Source organism: Gymnoscopelus microlampas (assembly GCF_963454915.1).
Source record: "Gymnoscopelus microlampas genome assembly, chromosome: 2".
NCBI lineage: Eukaryota > Metazoa > Chordata > Actinopteri > Myctophiformes > Myctophidae > Gymnoscopelus > Gymnoscopelus microlampas.
The window spans coordinates 29,440,918-29,460,078 of record NC_139939.1 but is presented as its reverse complement, the minus strand read 5'-3'; the positions used below and the strand labels follow the sequence as shown (position 1 = coordinate 29,460,078).

Genomic DNA, 19,161 nt, shown 5'->3' with positions numbered 1-19,161 from the left:
GCACTGTGTTTTGTAGGCTACTGTAGCTATTCAGCCATATTAGACAGATGGACCCTGAGTCAGCACTGTCACACAGTGAGAAATGAAGTGAATTAAGGGTGGCTTGGATGGCAGAGAAGCTACTGTAGTTTCTGTAATAATAAATAAATGCATCTGTATTTGGTTCCACAGATGCATATAGAAAACCGCCATGTCACACACTCTTGTGCAGGAAATCTCCCCCTCAAGACATCCAAGCAAACAAGTTTAATTTCAGACCTTCTTTAAACATCAGCTTTATTTGAACAGTTCACACAGACATCAAACACCCCTCTGTAACAAAGCAAAGCACATGAGCACACCTGCTCAGGGCCCAAGCAGCCCAGCCCTTTGAGCTGCGGTACTAATCTTGTAGCGTACACTACAGTAAAACCCTCAGTGTACATTTACCCATTATGTGAATGAGTGTACAAATGTAAGTGTCCATTTGGTTACATTTGAACCCTCTCAGAATTAAATGAACTCTCAGGATTTTACTGTGTTTGTTCATCAACCCCACACAGACCTGTCGGTCCCTGCAGAGGAGTGTCTGGTGAAATCTCAGTGGTCTTTTCTTGATTCCTCCAGCCTACTCTTCAGTCTGTCTCAAAAACCAGACGAACATGATAAAGATTTCCTTCATAACTGACTCATCTGTATTTTGAGAGAAAGGCAAAAAGGGGGGAGTGAATAAAAAGAAAATCTCAAAGCAAACCTGTGTCAATACTGTCTGAGGCACTGTATAGCCCGATTTATACTTTGTCATATGACAGAGCATAAACTAAGCACATCTATGAAGCCTCTATGCAATGTTTATCGAAGAGTTAATTAAGCCCCCCATACATAACCGTCTTTCTCCGTTTTATATTTACAAATTAGCCTCATTGCACGTATTTCTGACCATCCGTAATCAATAAATTATTGGAATAGGTGTAACACAAACAGTCAACACCAGGTTAAAACAAAAAAAACCTACCAAATGAAAACACTATCATTCAATTCTGTTCTGACAAACGTGAGCCAATTGTGACAAAATAAGCCATCAGTGAGAAGACCAGGAACGGAGGGATGCCCCATTAATCTGGTCGCTCTATGTACTGTAGCAATTTTGATTCATTCAAAGATCCAACATATCCATCTGCTGGACTTCACCATTACATATTTCTGAACTGAAAATTTTACAGAGATGTAATCGACCTCAAAAGCACTAAATTACAGCAGTGGTCCTTATGACAGGCTGGGGGAAAAATGCCTCTCAAACACACAATAAAATAGTTATAATACTGAAATACAAGAAACATATTTCAATATGAAGTGAATATACTGAAATATAAAACCTCAAATATATTTCAATATACACGTCAAATACATAACAAAAAGTAAGCGACAATACAGTATATGCGGTGATGGTTGTATGATCAAGATTGACCAGCGGGGAATATGGGGCAATCTGCAGCACCAAAATGCAAGGTGGGGAATTATACAAGACTGCTGCCTTGATTCCACATGAAAAGTAATTTGCCTACTACCTGAGTATGGGCTGTTTGACCGCTCACAGGGAAAACAGCTGGTCAACTCAAGTTTTCCCTGCCTCTCTCATACGAACGGCACGCACATATACTCGCACCGCGCACAAAAAGGTACAGCTTTAATCAGCTTCACACAAGTACCATTTAAATAGCCAATATAAACACACCCAAAGCTAAATCTTCTGTAAAATCACTGTCATCTTTGGAGGCAGAGAGAAAGAAACAGGGAGAGTGGGGGTTAAAGAGTGGAAAGAGAGAAAGAAGATCCAATGAGAGAGGCAAACAAATGATAAATATAAAGAACATCAACTCTCCCTTCCATTCTGTCCCAGACTGTTCCATCCATCCGTGTAGTAGGAGCCCCTCTCTTCCTGGAATAAACCATTCTGAGTCTCTGGAAGGAGTGTTCCAGGAAATGGAGAACGTCCAAACAAAGTCTTTTTTGCATAGCCAGACAGTGGGCACTGTGAGAGTGGCCACCGCAAAAGTTTCAAAGAGAAGCCGTTAGTAGGGAGAAGAGCCTTGGTCCATCTACACCCCTTTACACCAGCTGGCATGGAGGGGCGTTTTTAGTAGCAGGTCCCTCCCGACAAAAAGGTACGGGAGGCAACTTGCTCACAAAGTAGACTCTCTCTGGCGCTCGCGTCCATTAGATGTCTTCTTTACTTTAGTTATCCCCTCCAATGCACCTGACTCAGTCACCCTGGAAAAAAAGAGACAAAGTGGGCGTTTTTAAGACGTGAAAACGCCCAAAAATGTTCACTCTTTACAAAGTGAACATTTTTGGAAACAACACACATACAGACACACATGATCTACGCTTACACTTCATCCATCTCTACATCCTCCTCGTCCAGGGGAAGCTGGAGGTAGGGGTTGTTGGATGCCGGGCGGAACTTGTAGCCCGTCAACACGAAGAAGATCAGAGTAGACACTTCCACTAGAAACTGTGGAGGAAGATGGACAGGGGCATAAGTAGAGGTTAAAGGACCAGCAGTACTGTGAAGAATTTAACTTATGACATTGACTAACCAAATCCATGTTTTGTGAAGACAAACAACTTGCTTCCAAATACAAAAACACTGTTTTACCTCATAGCACCACTGCCACTGGAAAGGCACAGTGACCTTGAGCAGAATGGCTATGATTCTTGTAAAGTAGATGTAGCACACAATCTAAAAGGAGAGGAGCGAAATACAAAGCAGAAATTCAATGGATTCAATCATTTTTTTTAAATCTAATACCAATTTGGATAAACACAGTGGATACAAACTAGCAAATTCTACATATTTTCTCCCATGATTCTGTTCAGGTTTTGATATTTCATGCTGAAATACACTGCTAGCCCAAGCTAGAAGAGTCCCTTTAATGCTCTCCCCAGTTTGGCGCCTTAGGAAGTCAGTTTGTCTATACCAGTAGTTATCAAAGTGATGTCTGGGGACCCCCAGGAGTCCTTGAGCTGGGACCAGACACACACCAGGAAATGTTTAATTTCACTATTATTTCACTGGCTAGAAGTTAGTGTAATGAGAGAACGTGTAAGGATGGCAATTTAAATCATAGGTTTCACTGTTAACTCCCCACCTACAGTATAGACAGTTGTAAGATTCTGAACTAAATTTAACAACAAAATCTGGTGGTCTGCTGCATTAGGCAGGTCCCTTACATTAAAATCTTTGAGAACTGCTGCTCTATACTTTACAATTCCCGTGCCTCTGGATGGATCCAGTGTCTACTTACCATGACATAGTAATGGCGAAACAGCTTGAGCTTCTCTAAGTTCATGGCAGCTTGAGGAAAGATTACAAAAACATAATAAATTATTATTGGCACTGCAATGCCAAAAGACATTGACAGGCTTACAATGTGGAAATGGATTTAAAAGGGTCCAAGTATGGCAAAGAGAAGAGGATGGATTTGGAAAAGGTGTTTTTCATGGCATTTTGAGCAGGAAGTCAGCGAGAGCATAGGCCAGAGCAAGTATTTTGTGTGACTCAACGCACACACTACAACACAGAGCTGCCTCTACGCCTGTATGTCACTGTCTGTAAAACAGCTCTTCTCTACAGTAAGTGCCTTACAACTGTACCAAAACCAGACATCCATGACCAAATTAGTTTGAAAGATTACAAATTTAAAGGTTTGCTCAGAAGAGCACAAATCTCTAAGTTCTTGGCAGCTTGAACTTGTATGCCCAAATTATAATACTTAAACTGTCTGATGCAGTAATGCCAAACTTCATGCAAACTCTCTCTCTCTCTCTCTCTCAGCACTACTCAACCCGCGGGCCGCATGCGGCCCCTGCTTCATGTCTCTGCGGCCCATCATTAGTGTACTGTATTTTATTATTATTAGTCACTTTTATTTGAATAACGGTTATAAATAACAACTGAGAATGTAGAACTAGAAAAAGTGCTCCTCGGAGCACAGGTCTCCTCCGCCAGGTCAGGTCAGCAATGTTAGGAATTCACCAATCAGGATGGAATAGGAACAATCAGATGGATCCGTCTTGATCACTAGACTATAGAGATAATGTGCACGGATTTGCGGGATGTTTGGACAACATTTGTAGGAGTAATATCATTATTTTTTCGTGCAAAAACCTGCCTCCTGGTGGCGCTATAATAGGCCAATGTTAAAAGGGTGGCATTTGCTCCTCAACATAGTGCGAAAGTGCGTTAAAAATGTCACCGCAATCGGACACTGCGTTCATGATTTGCGGCATTTCGTTCAAAACGGGCCACTCCTGCAAACTTTACATTTTAGATGTCAATCTTAGCCAATCAGGATGGAATATGAAAACACACAAACGTTGTGTGTGTCACACAGAAAGACAATCCCTACGTAATTTGCGCAGGGATCTACACGTGCGTGCAAACGCATTCTCTCTGTGTATGTTAACGAAGGGTGTGTCTGTGTGAGAGAGTCCTACGCTGTCGTTTATTAGTACAAACAGCTTAGCGCAGTGGGGTCCCCTAAGTGGTCCACGAAGCATTCGCTGGTGGTCAGTGACCACCTGCCTCAAAGCTATATTGATTTCATTTGATAATGTGCCCATCCCAAGCAACCGCGGGTCAGAAACTACATTATTTCAAGACGACGGGGACAAAAACGTGTTTCTCTCTGTGAATGAGAATGAAGGGTGTGTGTGTGTGTGTGTGTGTGTGTGTGTGAGAGATGCATATTGTGTAGGAGCACTAATAAGTATTGAGCAATAATGTAGTTTCAGAAAAACACAAAGTGTACGGTAAATATGAAAGTTGCAAGCATGAAATGTAGTTTATTAGATTTCCCATGGCATGCAGTATATTTGTGCATAGTGTGGAGGCAGTGTGCTAGCAGTAAGTGGCCAGATAAACCAAGTACACCTTCCTCTATTAGGGTGGCTTGATTATTGTGATGAAAAGGACTGGCTTGGACATTCTTACCTTCATCCGTCGAAAATATACTACAATACTTCAATGTACGACAATGTTCCGCGGCAAACACCGCCTTTTTACAAGTCCACAAAGCACGACAAAGTACAAAACGCGTTACAGCGCGGCAAAGAAGCAGCAGTCTGTCAACATAGCCAAGCCAAAACTAAAGATCAGTGATAAGCACAGTGTTTCAGCAAACCTGCCGCAGTAAGTTCAGCTTGTCCACCTGAGAGCAATGTAAGAAAACAATTCTAATTGTAAGTGGCCAACAAACTGTGATGAGATTCAGCTGTAAGATAAGTGACATGGTATGACTATTCTATCGTATTTGGTTTAAAAGAAGAAATAACTAATTTCAAGTATATTCCGTTTGGGTATATTGGCTTTTCTGAATCATTGCACTGGTTACAATTTGTTCCCATTATTGTTTTCACATTTTGTGAATGATGCCTGTTGATTTTGGAATTTAATAATTTCATATCCAGGGAGCTTGAAACAAAAAAAATAAAAATAAGAGCAAGTTCCAAAACGTTATTTTGATTGTTTTGAATAAGATTGTAGGTATTTTATTGTTTGTTCTAAGAGAGTGCGATATGGCCTAATTTCAGCTGAGTATTAACCACTTACTTCCGATTTACTGTTCTGATTTATTGGAACTGCAATCTGTTCATTATGTTCTCCTCACATTTTGTGAATAAAGCCTCATTTGTAACTTAATCATTAATCATTCTATGACAATATTTTTTGTTCAATGAGGTTTGGCCTTATAGATGGAAATGTAAACATCCAAAATAGGACCGACATTTATAGCTTGCGGCCCTTGGACTTTTGGTATTTTGTTGAGTGGCCCCTGAGCCATCTTAAGTTGTTAGGACATCGTAAAACACAAGTAAAGTAGTACATAATACACATCTAGCTATTTGTGGAGGAAATCATGGAATTTTCATTTGAAATAGAAAATGTCTGACCAAAACAGGGAACCCTGTATTGATCAGGTCTGTCTTTACCTTTGCCGTCAGTGCTAGAGGCCTCTTGCAGGTGACGGATAGACCTGTAAACACAAAAATATAATTTTATATATACAGTACACACATACCTCTCTCTCATTCATAAATATATATACACACACACTACTATTTTTGGTCTCTCTCACACACACACACACACACACACACACACACACACTGACCAGACGACGGGGAAAAGGATGGCTCCACAGCAGATAAGGTCAACAAGGAAGAGGATCTCCTTCCACAAAGCGTACTCACTGGACCCTTCCTCTGTGGACTCAATAATGATGTAGGCCACATTGGCCAGCACCTGGAGGAGAGATACGGTATAATAAAAAACAGTTCCATGCATATGAATAATCCCCTCACCCCTTATCACACGCGCACACACACACACACACACACACACACACACACACACACACACACACACACACACACACACACACACACACACACACACCTGTAGAGGAATGACAATCATGAAGATCTTCTTCTCCTTGTCAGAGAGGATGTACTTAACGAAAGCCCAGCCAGTGCCAATCAATGCCAGAGTGATGAAGAGGAGCGCGCCCTTGAGCCTGTTCGGTGCACAAATACAATGTCTTGGACCATTCAAACACATTATACATGGAACCCCCTCCCCCCATGCATATGTATATCCTACTTACAGATGAGTGATATAATACATGACAGCCCAGCCTTCAATAGGATGCCCCTCAGTGTTGATGAAATGATAGTTGATCTGAATGGGAGAGGAAACAAATGACACATTAGTGATTCTCAACCTTTAGCAAAAGAATGTAAACAAAACAAAAAACAACAACATTAAATTACATTAGTAATTCTCATCCTTTAGTATTCCATTTGTCCCCATTAGGGAACTCTTCAGTTTTAGACCTATAGGGGGTCCATTTGGTTCTTAACTATCAATAATTCAGCTGGGGACCCCCTGGCACCCACTCAAGATCCCCAGAGACTCCATGTTGAGAACCAGTGGTGGAGAACACAAGGCAAGCCAACCCCAAGCACATTTGGGACTCACAGGTATGTGAGTCCCAAATGCGTATGCGTATTCGCATACCTGTTCGTATGCGCTTCACAATATACCGGTTACATTCACCCATTCACAAGCGTAACTGTCTACGAGCGCAACAATTTCTTGTGCTGCATCAAGCTACACACGGTCACGGCTCGGGACGGGACACGAACACTCACTCAACAACAGACACAACAACGTTTGCGCCAAAGCTGTTGCGGTTCCCCTTTCCCCTTTAGATGATTTACGTTTCAGCCAGCGGTGCATGATTTCAATGCTGTAAACCTCACATTGAAACCTGATATGGTAGCAAGAGCGTTTGAAAAGAGATAGGATATGCACATCCCCTGCAGTTCTTTGAAAAAGGTGTTATGGTAGCAAGAGCGCTCTACAGCCTTTTACTACAGCAGAGGGGGCTCATTTACGGAAGACAATCCGGAAAGATACAGCGCTCCCGTCCAGTCGTTCCTGCATTCACATTGGCCAATAATATAAAAGATATTGCGGTTAATCTGTGCAGGAATTTCCAGTATTATGAGTGCGAAGTTTGTGGATATCAATTGAAATATATGCAATTCCTGCCCTGATACTGTATGTGTACAGTATACTATATGTAAACAACATTTAGAAGTAGGACCATGCACACAACACCTTCAAAAAGGTACGCATGCTCACTGATTATTGTATACACTTAGTTATTTTTATCTTGTAAATTTTTTGACTGTTCTTTAAATTATTTAATTGTTGCTACAATGACGAGGAGCCGAGACATAATACATTTACTCCTGTGTACTTGTATATGGGATGTAATGTAACAAATAATACAATCTTAAAATGTTAAATTGTAAGGAATATTTTTAAACAATTTCAATATTCATTTGCCGCATTATTGATTCCAGTTGCGTGTCAACCTATGTTCTCGTTTCTGCAAATTCTGCCTAGTGTAAAAGTCAAGACAAAACTTGTCTCATTTGCTGCACTTGAAAATAGCTGTCACAGTGTTATACCTTGCGGGTGTTAGCTTGCTAAAGATGACAAGTTCGCAGAGCCTCTGCAAACAGTTTTGAGTGACAAATATAAGGCTCTCAGGACAAAAGTCAAATGATTGTGCTTCCTCTTTCCACATCTCACTGTGGGCAGGTGCCAAGTCCTGCTGGAAAACAAAATCAGCATCTCCATAAAGATTATCAGCAGATGGAAGCGTGAAATGCTCTTGTCTAACATTTCCTGGCAGATGACCGACTCTGGACTTTAATAAAACACATTGGGCCAACATCACATGGCACCCCAAATCACCTGACTTTGGAAACTTCACGGCAGCCATCTACCAGGAGATTTTAGAGCACTTCATGCTTCTGTCTGTTGGCAATTTTAATTTTCTACTCCAGCAGGAGAAGGAAACCTACCCACAGTGCCAAAGCTACTAGTAACTGGGTTGCTGACTAACCATGGTATTAATGTGCTTGATTGCCCAGCCAACTCGATTGACCTAAACCTCAGAGAACTTATGGGGTATTGTCACGAGGAAGATGAGACACCAGACCCAACAATGCCCCTATTAAAGCAACCCGGGCTTCCATAATACCTCAGCAGTGCCACAAGCTGATCGCCTCAATGCCACACATTACATTACAGTCATTTAGCAGACGCTTTTATCCAAAGCGACTTACAATAAGTGTATTCAACATAGGTAGGGAACGAAAACTACTAATCACCAGAAGTCTTAAGTGCATTTCCTGCAAAAAACAAGCAACCAAGAGTATACCTAGCGCTAAGGTAAAAGTGCAATATATCAGCTACCTACTTTCTTAAACAGATGAGACAAAATAGCAAAATCAAATGAGCACGAGCTCAAACAAATAAGTGTATCGACTAAACAAGATCCAATAAAACAATACAATACTAAAACAAGAGTTCGTACAACTAGTTAACAACAAGTAGGCTAGGCAAGTAGGCCAGGCAAAGAGACACCACATTCAAGCAGTAATTTGTTTAAAAGGAGCCCTGACTAAGTAGTACTTTTCAGAAGGTCTTTTATGATGAAATAAAAATCACTTAATGTCTAATAAATCTACAATAATACATGAACATTTAACTTTTTGAATTACATTACAGGAAAGAATGAACTTTTGCACAAGATTTTTTTTTGTTGGAATGCACTAGGAGTGCAATTGGAGTGTATTAGTGTACTCACACTATGGAAGACCAAAGAGACTGCCTTTGTGAAGGCCAGAGCTGCCATCAGCCAGTGGATCTTAAACACACTGTATCTAAAATCAAAAAAAAGGGAAAGATATTATACATTATATTCAAGCATGGTTTTGACTTTTCAGTATATGTCTAAATGAACACGCATAAGAAATACAGAAGGAACATAACGTATATTACTTACATATTTACATTATGATGCCTCTACTGTAACTATATTTGCCCTCCATGGGTCCTCTCTGTGCACATTCAAGCTTACACCAACACAGTATACACTGTGCACAGTAGAGCATTGCACATAATGATATCTACTATTTGTGATTCTGAACAGCAGTGATATCAGTTACATTTTTTTTATGGTGCAAATGTTATTTTTTTCCCCCTGAAGTGGTGCCTGGAAGCATCAGCCACGTTACAAAGGTTCTACAGCATTATGATCGCTGGAAGCGGTAATGCCTTACAGACGGAAACGCAGGGGAAAATAAACAACCTTACGCACTTCAGGAAGTTACATGGGATTTACATTTCAAAACTGTCTTTTTACAGAATTACACTGTGCTTCGCAACAAAAGTATCATCTTAAGAGGGAGAGATAGATAAAACATGTACGTTAGAAAATACCTGTGCTTCATGAGTGTGTAGACCCACACCATTGCAGCTGTGAAGAACACTCCAGCCATGCAGATGTAAAGGCGAGAAAGGGGAATTTCTGCTGCTGACAGGTAACCTCCAGGATTCTTCTCTATGACCTTCACCTATATGTCACACGTCCTCATTATTATGGCTTACACGGGACACACAAACACGCACTCAAACACATATAAGTTAAAACATATGCTTACGTCAAGAGAGTAGGGTACGACCCTTCTAGGATACATGTTCTGGCAATAGTGGAAGTTGAGGTTGTATAGACCCTCAGCCTGTGGGCCGAACACCATGTGGAACTATGGGAGTGGGAGAGACCAAAATTATTCTGATGTCTGCTCAAAAATGAAATAATATTGTAATAATATTAATATTATGTAGCATCTCTCATTATACAAACCATACGTAGGTCAAATCCTTTACACATTTAAACATTGCTACGGTGGGATTTTTTTTTTGACAACAAATTGAATACCTATGCAAATAATCACTCACGCTGAATTTGTACGAGTCGACTTTTTTAATCAACGCCAACGAGAAGTTAGTCATCTTCCCCAACTAGAGTGAAGCAAAGATCAGCCATTAGTTTTATGCACACAGTTCTCTCTTTCTCTCTGCAATATTATAAATACTGCATACATACAGTATATGTACAGTATGTATATACACAAATATATAATATATATCCACAAGCTCACGTTTTGAGCTTGTAGATTTGCTACTTTTGAATTTGAATCCTGAAAAGTAACAGTTTTGGACATATGAGTTTCCACCCGACAGAGACGACGATATACTGTATAAACCAAAAGATCGCTCACCAGGAACGTCTCCTCTGCAGGAGGAGCAGGAGTTTTGGGTTTCTCCACTTCAGCATTCACTGGCTGGACTGGCAGCTCAGTCACTTTACTTGGCTCTATGTTTTCTCCATCTTTTTTGTCTGCTGTATTTGCTCCATCTTTGTCTGCTGTATTTGCTCCATCTTTGTCTGCTGTATTTTCTCCAGCTTCGGGTTTTTTGACTGCTGTATTTTCTACAGCTTCGGGTTTTGTCTCTGCTGCAGTCTCAGAACCAGTGTTCCTAGTTTTCCTCACACCTGAATGAGACAAAGAACCACACAACTGTCATGTGCCTTTGGCATAACAAAGCTAAAAATGTTGCTGCTGCCCCCCGCCCCACGTGTGATTGAATTATGTAAAACAGCAGTTGCCAAATATCGATTACAAAATATTTCCAGTAATTTGCCCTCAATCTAACGTAAAACCCTGCGGCTAAAAACAATAATTTAAAAATCGGTGGGCCAAACCCCAACGTGGAGAGTACCTGCACTGGCACAGGTATGACATTTGAGTGTCTGGTTTCTCTTCTTAATTGAGACTACAAATTGCTGTGTTACTCCAGAAGGACATACCTTGGGGAATACTTCAGAAAAGATACCAGCAGTCCTGACAAATACTCTCGTGTGCGCATAGAGGTCTTAAAAGAGCTAGATCTGCTATTGACAAGATCTGATGACTGTCAAGGATCTAACCTATAACATTTAAAATATGTTAAATCGTTTTTATTTAAGCTTGATTTAATTGCTTGTAATTATGTCACTTGTTAACCCTGTTATTGTAAACAGGAATATACTGCATGATACGTCGATATAGGCCTTACATTAAAAAAAGAAAGAATAATATGAAATAGGTTATATATATTTGAGTGAATAGTGTATATATATTTGAGTGAATAGTACATGTGTTTAGATGCCTGTCACATTTTCAGACTATACTGCACCACCACTAGCTGACCCTTGACGTGAGATTTGATTGTCGGCTACGCTCGCGTCAAATTGACGACAGATTAATAAATACCGATATTTGCGCTGTATTGACCAATTTGGTTGCACACAAGTTTGATAAAGCAAAATTGCATATGTGAATAATGTAGTCATAGCTGTAATACGTAACTAATAAGCACTGTACAATAATTACAATTGTGGACTAGCTGGAGGGTATGGATGTCACTCACCTTGGTCTTTGGGAGTCTTACTAATTGCTGTCAAGACGTTGTCTTGGCCTCCAAAAGATGTGACATTTACACTACACACACAAAGGCATTAACGGTTAATATAGGTACGAGGTTGTCAGTAGCCATTAGCAATGTTTTCTCTCTCTTCACATTCAGTTATACACACCTGAGGTGTTTGAAATCAATGATAAAGAGGACAAGCGGCTCATTGTTGGATGGCTTGACTTTGAGTGGGCAAGTATCAGTTTCTTCTGCCTAGAAAGAAAACCAAAACACATTCCATTACAGATTTTAAAGAAACTGCTGTGTTACAATATACATTGAAGATGAATTGTCGGTACCTACGTTTTCAGCGTCCATTGTGAATAATTATTTTGCATAACCTTTTTTATTGCAAAAGATGTGAATCTCAATAAAATAAGTTTCGATGCCACAGCTGCTTATTTCTTTTTTTCTCCATTTTCAAGGCTAACATTTATTCTTGGGCAGATCATGATTTTATGATTTTTACAAATACTGATTAAAGGGGGAAGAAACCCTCGGCTTATTTTGCAGTTTGTTTTCCGGTTCAGGTTAAAAACATGACTGGCTAGTAAGCAATGCAGCTAATGAAATAATAATGGATGTGTTCAGGTGCGCCCAGATCTATGGGTGTTCCAATGTGCAAGCATAGACAGTAGTGAACTCAGTATTGTCAATGCACACTGATACACCACAATCTAACACACCCATTATCAATATGATTAGCTGCAGATCAGCAGATGCTTACATCACAGTGTACTTGTGCAGCCTGCCATATTTTTACCCTGCTGTTATTTTTAATTTGAAATGGAAAACAAACCACAATATCAGTGTAGGGTTTCACCCGCCTTTAAATATATGCATATACAAAAGTTCCATGAATTACATGTTTTGTCCACCCCAATGCACAGATTTGTAGTAATGACACCATTGAATAATGGTGCTGCACCAGTGCAGACGGGTACAGAGTTCAGTTCCACTACTTAAGGCCCCTACTACAACCTTTGACCCCAAGTCCATTGAGCGTATGTATACAGGGCCTGTGACAGATCCCATTCGGAAATATGTTCTAATGGAGCATGGAATGGGTTAACAGTTACACTCTCCCTCGGCATAATATAATGCTATGGTTTTAACAGCCCGAGTACATCTTACTGTTATGTGATGTCTAACCTCCATAACCCATCAGCTTCACTAAATACAAATGTGTCATTATCTCTCACTTAAGCTGTATTAAGCCAGGTATTATGATACTTAACTTAAGCTTTCCATGAATGACAAGGGCCAAATATCAAAGAGTTAGTTGTGATAAGCCTTCTCCTCGTGATTCCTGAATTTAATGTACTTACTGTGTAAGACAGGACTCCATTCACACGAGACTTGGAGAGAGTGAAACCAACCTAAAGAGGGAGATACAAGTAGAGTCCATGACACATGCAAGACCCCTGCCTTGATATTAAGCTTTCGCCCCTCATGACGTAATACACAGTGTCATATACATTATGAAACATGTTGGGACTGGACACATCACGTTTATTACAAATTGACCAGATATTTCAGCTGAAAGAGAGCTGGAGAAACCAGTATGACCCATTACAACTGAGTGAAAATATTATGGGTTCACAGAGAGGTTTATTAAAAACTGATTATGACCCATGTGTAATGGATGTTGCTGGACTGAGGAATGCAGAAACAGGCAGGACCTTAAAATAGGCAGAATAATACCCATTTCAAACTTGTGCAAATGTTCAATAGTTTTTTTTTTCAAGGCAGCAGGTTACGTAAATACAATGTACAATGTCATTTGGCATAATTGCATTTATCATACCGCACAATTTGATCAAGTATTTTGCCTGGTTTCTTTACTTTGCACTAACGATCCTACTGACACTATTTACAAATACATTCATGTTCTTTTCCAAAACCTATTTAATTACACATATAATAAGAAAGTAAGTAAATAATAAAATAAGATTCCTTCAAATAATGCCAAATTAATCTAGTCCCTTTGTTAAATGGTGTAATAACAGCATTTAAGTTAGGTTAGACTTTATTGAATTGAACCTCATGCTCTGCATTTGACCCATTCGAACTAAATGTATTAGGAGCAGTGGCCAGCAGCACCTGGCCAGCACCCAGGGACCAGATCCATCTCAAAGGTCACATGCACAGGAATGTCCCACCATCCATGTTTTTTGGTGTGGGAGCAAAGTACCAGAGCATCCAGAGGAGGAAACCCACACAAAATGCTAAATCCACAAGGAAGGACCCTGCTCTGGTTCAATCCGATGATCTATTTAAGAGACAACAATGCTAACCAACACTGAGATACCTGACAAATCCAATAAAGCTGGACCTAAACATTGATGCAAACCTGTGCGCACACACACACACACACAGTGACTCACCAGGTCCGTCGGTAGTGCCGTGTCGTGGAGGCTCAGAGATTGCAGATCAACATCCAGGGTTCCATTCGCATAAAAACCAAATGTATTGAGATGGACCACGAAACGAGTTTCATTCTGAAAGGGACAGTGAGGGGAGGTGTTGGAGGAGGAGGAGGAGAGGGTTGAGGAGAAGATGAGTTCAAGTATTGATTGATGTACTTTAAGACATGAGAAAAAACAGATTCACAACACAAGGTCTACTAAACTGGAAGTGTTGTGTAAAATGAGATCCCCATGCACACAAATCATGATGTCATATAAGAGACAGACAGATATACACACTACTATACAGAACGTCTTACAACCAGCTTACAGGTATGAACAATAATAAATACGTACAAGAGGAAAAAAAAGAATGGGAAAAAAAGGAACTGATGGCAGAGTGAAGAACATGAGTCTAAAATAATACTAGATCTCATGTGCCAACTGATAACGTTATCTATGAAATACAACGTACAATGACAGTCATCAAGACCTTTCTAACATTGTAACAAAGGACCCCAATGGAAACAAGTCAATGGCTTGGGTTTTTTAATTCCTATTAACTGACCTTGTATTGAACTGTACGTTCATGTGCTTTTTTCTGCCAACGTATAATAAAGTAATGAATCAATCAATCAGCTAAGTATTTACAGGGGTCTTCAACAGGGGGTCCGGGTCCGCCAAATCTTTGTTTGTTTTTTACATTAACCACTTGAACCCTATAGCATTCCTATTCTAAGGAGAACTTTAGCCAACAATAGCAGATCTTCAAGCTCACAACGCCAGGCAGAGCTTGTAGATCGGCTATTTTTTGGCAAACAGAAGGGAAAAAAGAAGACTAAATACTGATACATAGTAAACGTATTGACGGTTTTAGTGGTTAATAGTTACAGATGTCTGAAAATACACATGAATCTAACTGATGAAGTGCTGTCAAACAAGTCTATGGAGCTATTCATATGAAATCTATGAAGACGTGAAATCTGCATTGCAACACAATTATATACAATATGTGGTGCTGGGGGGGGCCTGCTTCATCTCTCTCTCTCAGAAAGGGGGTCCTTGGCCTGAAAAACGTTGAAGACCCCTGGGCTTAAGACGTATTAAAGACAACGTCAGCTAACAGATGTTAGCCAACAACTCAACGTCTCCTTACCATCAGTAACAGCTTGTGTATTCGTGCGTCGCATCCTGCCAACGCGAGTAGAAGTAAGCAGAGAACAGAAGCTCTCTGTGTCGTAGCCATGTCGCCACTTATTCACGTTTTAACAAACTAACAACCTGCCAACGTTAGCTTGAATCTAGCTAAACGTTAGCTAGCAAGTCAGCTAACGTTAGCCAACAGTATTATTTCCCCAAACAGCTCCCAACTAAGCTACCGTGTGGTGTTAATGTGTGAATGTCTGAATTGATCCTTTTACACGGATTTGAAGTATTTACTCTGAATCAAACACGCGGTGTGAGAATGTCCTGTTTTGGAAAGCGTTCTGTTTTGATGAACGCAGAATGTGAGCGATGTGGAAGCTGGCAACATCTCACTTCCTGGTCCTGGATCACGGTCTATGTTGCCAGATTTTGCGAGAGAAAAAAAGCAACCGGGTCAATGAAAACAAGCCCAAAAGAAGCGGCCACATGAGCACTGATCGATCCACTCTATATTTTTTTCTTTGAAAACGTTGTGAGCTTGTAGATCGGCTATTTTCAAATAGCCGATCTACAGTCTCAGAACGTTTTCAAAGAAAAATCTTGAAAAAGTAATGTTTTTTTAAACATTTTAAATACACAAATCTTGTATGGGGGTCCCTCCCTGGCTGGCACAACATATTTTCAGATCTGTGTGGCCATATACATAATATGGGGGTCCTTGACATGAAAATGTTTGAGAACCACTGGTTTAAACAACATTAGGAAACAAACCCAAATAAGCAACTACACAAAAAAGCCCAATAAAACGCAACCAGCAAACTACCAATATTTACAGGCAACTTTACAGAAAAACAAGCACAAAGTCGCTTATAACAAGCAAACATGGCAACACTGTCACGGTTTTCAAAATGATCAAGGTGAGGTCAAAACCGCACACAGTACGGAAGTGCAGTCAAACCATAGATAGACTGTAAAACGCAGTCAAGCGCAGTCTAACGAGCAGTACAGCAGTACAGCAGTGTAGCCGTGCCCTCATCACGCGTACACTCCACTACAGCACATACCATGTTGTGTGTCTTTTTTTTGTTTTCTTATTATCACTTTAAAGTCTTGTTTTCTATTTTTTTGTGGGTTTTTTTTTATCACAGATACAAGCTTAACAGCTCGTATTGAACTTTGAACTTGACGTTACCTTACATTAGTGAGCCCAGGTCTCTGAGGTCTTATCCATAGGTCTTAAAGTCTTATCACGTGGTGTGGGATTTCTAAAACTATCACGTGATGCGCGTACACGTCAGATGTAGAGTTGTCACTAGATGGCCTCACTAGGTTAAGAAAGGACAGTATTTCTGAATGTCCTGATACTTTTAGTTTTACTCAAGTAAAAACTGTGAGTACTTCATCCACTCACAGTTTTTACTTGAGTAAAAGTATCAATACCACAACTATGTAGAAATTGGTTACAAGAAAAAGTCCTGTATGCATATTTACTTGAGTAAAAGTATAAAAGTATTGGCATCAAAATAAATGTACTTAAAGTACCAAAAGTAAAAGTACTCATTATGTAGAATGTCCCATTTCACAAGTGTTCAAAATGTATACAAATCTTTTGAAAAGCAGATCTACAAGCTCACAACACGTTGCTTTTGTGACGCGTTGTGAGCTTGTAGATCTGCTATTTTCAAATAGCCAAAGTATATTGGGATTAATTGGTTAATGCATGTGTTGTAATAATAATGTAGTAGAGTATAAGTAAAAGTACTGAAAATGTAAAATACTCCAGTAAAGTAAAAATTCCTCAAATTTAAGTACAGTACTTGAGTATGTGTGCTTAGTTATATTCCACCACTGGAAATGATTCAACACCCCATTCCCCATTGCATTCCCCAGATCATTATTATCCTAAACTTTAACCACCCATGCCATTGAAACAGTGGCTCAAAAAGGAAATACGTATAGTTGATGCTCACCCACCTCCTCAATAAGTCAAGTCGCACCTTTTACAACATTTTTATGGAGTAAGTTATGGTCTATCTATGGAAGCAATTAAATTGGAAGTTTTAATGGCACTATTATTTTAGGTCATAAAAGCAAGGCTCCAGACATCCCAAAACAAACTGGTCAGGTTACTACTTGGCCTCACACCTACAACTCATCTAACCCCTGCTCACTTTACTAGGGTGGGATGGCTCAGGGTAGAGACGACAGAGTACAGCCACTTGCAATGGGCCTGGTCTACAAGATACACTACACCACAAACACAAAGACACCCATGTACCTGTCAAACTACTTCAGAAACGTTAAAGACGTCCACAAAAACAATACCAGAGGGAGCTCTACAAATCACGTTCAACATAGATTTGGCTCAAACAAGGGGTTACATTTGTTCTACTGCTATGCCACCAAAATGTGGAGTCATAAAAAAGTGTTTTTGCTAACTGTCAATAAAGCATTCAATCAATCAATCAATCAATCAATCAATCAATCAATCAATCAATCAATCAATCAATCAATCGGTATTTCATTATACTTCATGTGTTAACCTTGGTATAATTTCTATTGTGTTTTTACTTGTAGGCTATACATTTTATTAGTTACACACTAATAAGATACACAAAATCTAAATATACAACCAATGGTAAAATGAAGGTTGAACACATTTCTTGACATTGTTTAAAAACAATGTCAACAATGAGCCTACAGTATACTGTAAAATAGATCATCCTGCGAAACACACTCAACAGTGTAAATTCAGTGCAAATGAAGGTCTCATTCTGTACAGATATTGTAAATTCCCTCAAAACATCCAGTGCTACAGATAATGCAATATTCTGCTCATATTTTATCTAGCAAACAAACAGCATACATCTAAAGTAATCAACATCTGGATAACATAACAAGCATCTATCTAAATAGGCAACACAAACGGATGAAACACATAAATAAGGAGTGTATGACGAGATGGAGTCTGAAGTTTTCAGAGTGCAGTGGAAGGTGGGCAGAAACTCTGCAGTCCTGCCCTGGGGGTAATTCCACAGCTTGGGAGCAAGGAGGGAGAACATTCTAGGTCGCTTGGAGTGTTGGCCAGGATGCTGTATAGGGATAGGAGGAACGTCACGTCCTGTGTTAAGTGTGCAGGAAGGAGTAGGCCTGCATCACATCTTGCGGTTAGTATGCCCTTGGTTGCATTGTAGGTCAAGAGGGAAGACGTGAACATCTTCAAGACCAGGTGTGTTGCAGCATTCTGCATCTGTTGTAGAGGTCTGGAAAAGCTATACTGTATACTGTATAAATGTAGTCCATTTAGGTGAATTGCATGACAAGTGACAAAAGCTACACAGACTGCATTTTTGTTTAGGTGATATAAACCAGAGAGACAGTACCAAGGTTGGCTACCATTGCCCAATTTCTTTAATCCAGAAATGGTTTTAAATATAGAGGACCAGCTGTGACTGAACTTTGGCAGCTGGAACAGTTTTGCATAAATCACAGGGTTCATGTGAGGACAAACGGTTAAAAAGTTCTGTTCAGTGTGTACAATTCTGAGGAAATGTGTACTCTATATGCAGTATGGCTTCCCATATCTAATCTGAAATGACATAATCTAAATCTTCCCATTAAGCTTTTATGGGGGAGACTGGGGAGTTTAATGTACAGTAGTTGAACAATTTTCTTTTCAGCATGTAG

General features: G+C 39.9%; 1 protein-coding gene across 2 annotated transcripts; it reads right to left on the bottom strand.

Moving 5' to 3' along the window:
• Positions 1-259: 259 nt before the first annotated feature.
• On the bottom strand, positions 260-15,874 carry gpr108 (G protein-coupled receptor 108). Of its 2 annotated transcripts, XM_084078521.1 has the most exons (19): positions 15,485-15,874; positions 14,308-14,421; positions 13,249-13,299; positions 12,045-12,133; positions 11,879-11,949; positions 10,687-10,961; positions 10,364-10,426; positions 10,066-10,167; positions 9,845-9,978; positions 9,210-9,285; positions 6,648-6,721; positions 6,440-6,557; positions 6,156-6,286; positions 5,974-6,017; positions 5,166-5,192; positions 3,288-3,337; positions 2,639-2,722; positions 2,373-2,494; positions 260-2,250 (listed from the first exon to the last, which is right to left on the bottom strand). In XM_084078521.1, the coding sequence occupies exons 1-19, from the start codon at positions 15,572-15,574 to the stop codon at positions 2,163-2,165; spliced, it is 1,803 nt and encodes a 600-aa protein (XP_083934647.1). In that variant the 5' UTR covers positions 15,575-15,874; the 3' UTR covers positions 260-2,162. The 2 variants fall into 2 exon arrangements, with proteins under 2 accessions (XP_083934647.1, XP_083934648.1); XM_084078522.1 differs by lacking the exon at positions 5,166-5,192.
• Between the last annotated feature and the right edge of the window lie 3,287 nt (positions 15,875-19,161).

Bases quoted from the DNA above. Each gene is read 5' to 3' on its own strand.
- gpr108 (XM_084078521.1), bottom strand. From the start codon at position 15,574: ATGGCTACGACACAGAGAGCTTCTGTTCTCTGCTTACTTCTACTCGCG. The intron at 12,134-13,248 runs GTAAGTACATTA...TTTTCTTTCTAG, and splicing joins ATGGAGTCCTGTCTTACACA to GCAGAAGAAACTGATACTTG. The intron at 10,168-10,363 runs GTGAGTGATTAT...CCACTCCCATAG, and splicing joins TCGACTCGTACAAATTCAGC to TTCCACATGGTGTTCGGCCC.